We start from the raw sequence: 1,641 nt of genomic DNA on the forward strand, positions 1-1,641 counted from the left end.
TAACATGGACTTCATACTAAGTGTGGATGAACTGAATGTGTTTGTTGGTGTTTTGCTGTTTTCCAGCTACCACAAAGTGCCTTCAGAAAGAATCTATTGGTCAAATGATGAAGATTTGCTAGTATCAATAGTGAAAAATGCAATGGCCAGAAACAGATTTCAAATGATCAAAAAACTATGTTCATTTCACCGATAATGCTAATTCTGAAGAACATACACAAGATAGAGGGTTCAAAATAAGGCCACTTATTACCATGCTTCAAGAATCCTTCCCAAAATTTGGAGTGTTTGAGGAGAATTTGTCAGTTGACGAAATGATTGTGCACTATTATGGACATAACACTCTCAAGCAATTCATGCGGGGCAAACCAATTCAATTTGGGTATAAATTTTGGACATTGTGTGGGGTGTCAGGATACTGCTACAATTTTGATCTGTATTATGGCAAAGGGCCTGGTAATGAAGAAAACAGCGATTCGCTACTTGGTTCTAGGATGGTGCTGAACATGCTCTCAGTTGTAGATAACCCAATCTCTTATAATGTATACTTCAATAATTTGTTCACTGACTATGCGTTGCTGGTGCATTTGAGGATTTTGGGATTCAATGCCACGGGAACAATGAGGGAAAACAGGATCAGCAAGTGCCCATTGGAGGAATCAAATGCAATGAAAATAAGAACCGAGAGGAACATATGATTATAGGTTTGATCGCAATGAAGAAATTCTCATTGTGAAATAGAGGGACAAGAAATGTATTACAATTGGCACAAACCATGGCCCAGTACAACCATTAAATAATGTACAGCATTGGTGGCCAGAATCTAAGTCAAAAGGAAATGTCCCTCAACCAAATGTTTTACATCACTATAATATGAATATGGGGGGAGTTGATAAGCACGACTGGTTTGCTGGGAAATACTCAATTATAATAAAGGAGAAAAAATGGTAATGGAACTTATTCATACCTTTGATAGATATGACCATGATAAATGCTGGGAATGTTCATAGGATGGTGTGTGGGAGCGATCAGTTGAGCATGACTCTTGTACCAACCGTGTGTCACAAAATTGTACATAATTATTTTGTATATATTATGCTTGTATCTGCGCTCTTCCCTCGCACTAAAAAGAACCTGAATGATCATGTCTCCGTTTTGCTCTGTAACATTGTCTGTCTCTCGAACATGTCATGTCCTGTTGCCTTGAGGTTTTGTATATAATGGAGTGTGTTCCTTAATAAACAACTCAGTCGATTGCATCCTGCCTTTGAGTTCACAAGCCTCTCTCGGCCGTCACATTGGTGACCCCGGAAGTCGACTCGCTCCCACTGCCCACCCCCACCCCCTCGCCCCTTCATTGTTAGTACTATGGAGGACTCTACGGCAGTTGGTGTTGCGGCCGCTCCATTCAAACTTTCATCGTTTGCCAGGGGTGAGGCGTTTGCTTGGTTTCAACGCGCAGAAGTCTAGTTTCGTATCAAGGGCGTGACTCGCTCAACCACCAAAGCGGATTATGTTCTCGCGGCGATATCCGAGGACACCTTCCCAGAAATATCCGACTGGCTTTGTGAACAAGGAGACACCCCAATAGCGTATGACGCCCTCAAAACTTACCTTCTGCAGCAGTATTCGCCGTCGCCA

The 1,641-nt window shown here is 41.9% G+C and overlaps 1 protein-coding gene across 1 annotated transcript; it reads left to right on the forward strand.

Annotated features, from left to right (window-relative positions):
• Window positions 1–254: 254 nt before the first annotated feature.
• Window positions 255–698, forward strand: LOC137656215 (piggyBac transposable element-derived protein 3-like). Its single transcript, XM_068390385.1, has one exon. The coding sequence runs from the start codon at window positions 255–257 to the stop codon at window positions 696–698; it is 444 nt and encodes a 147-aa protein (XP_068246486.1).
• Window positions 699–1,641: the final 943 nt, after the last annotated feature.

This window comes from Palaemon carinicauda, chromosome 17, assembly GCF_036898095.1.
Source record: "Palaemon carinicauda isolate YSFRI2023 chromosome 17, ASM3689809v2, whole genome shotgun sequence".
Taxonomy (NCBI): Eukaryota; Metazoa; Arthropoda; class Malacostraca; order Decapoda; family Palaemonidae; genus Palaemon; species Palaemon carinicauda.

Bases quoted from the DNA above. Each gene is read 5' to 3' on its own strand.
- LOC137656215 (XM_068390385.1), top strand. From the start codon at position 255: ATGCTTCAAGAATCCTTCCCAAAATTTGGAGTGTTTGAGGAGAATTTG.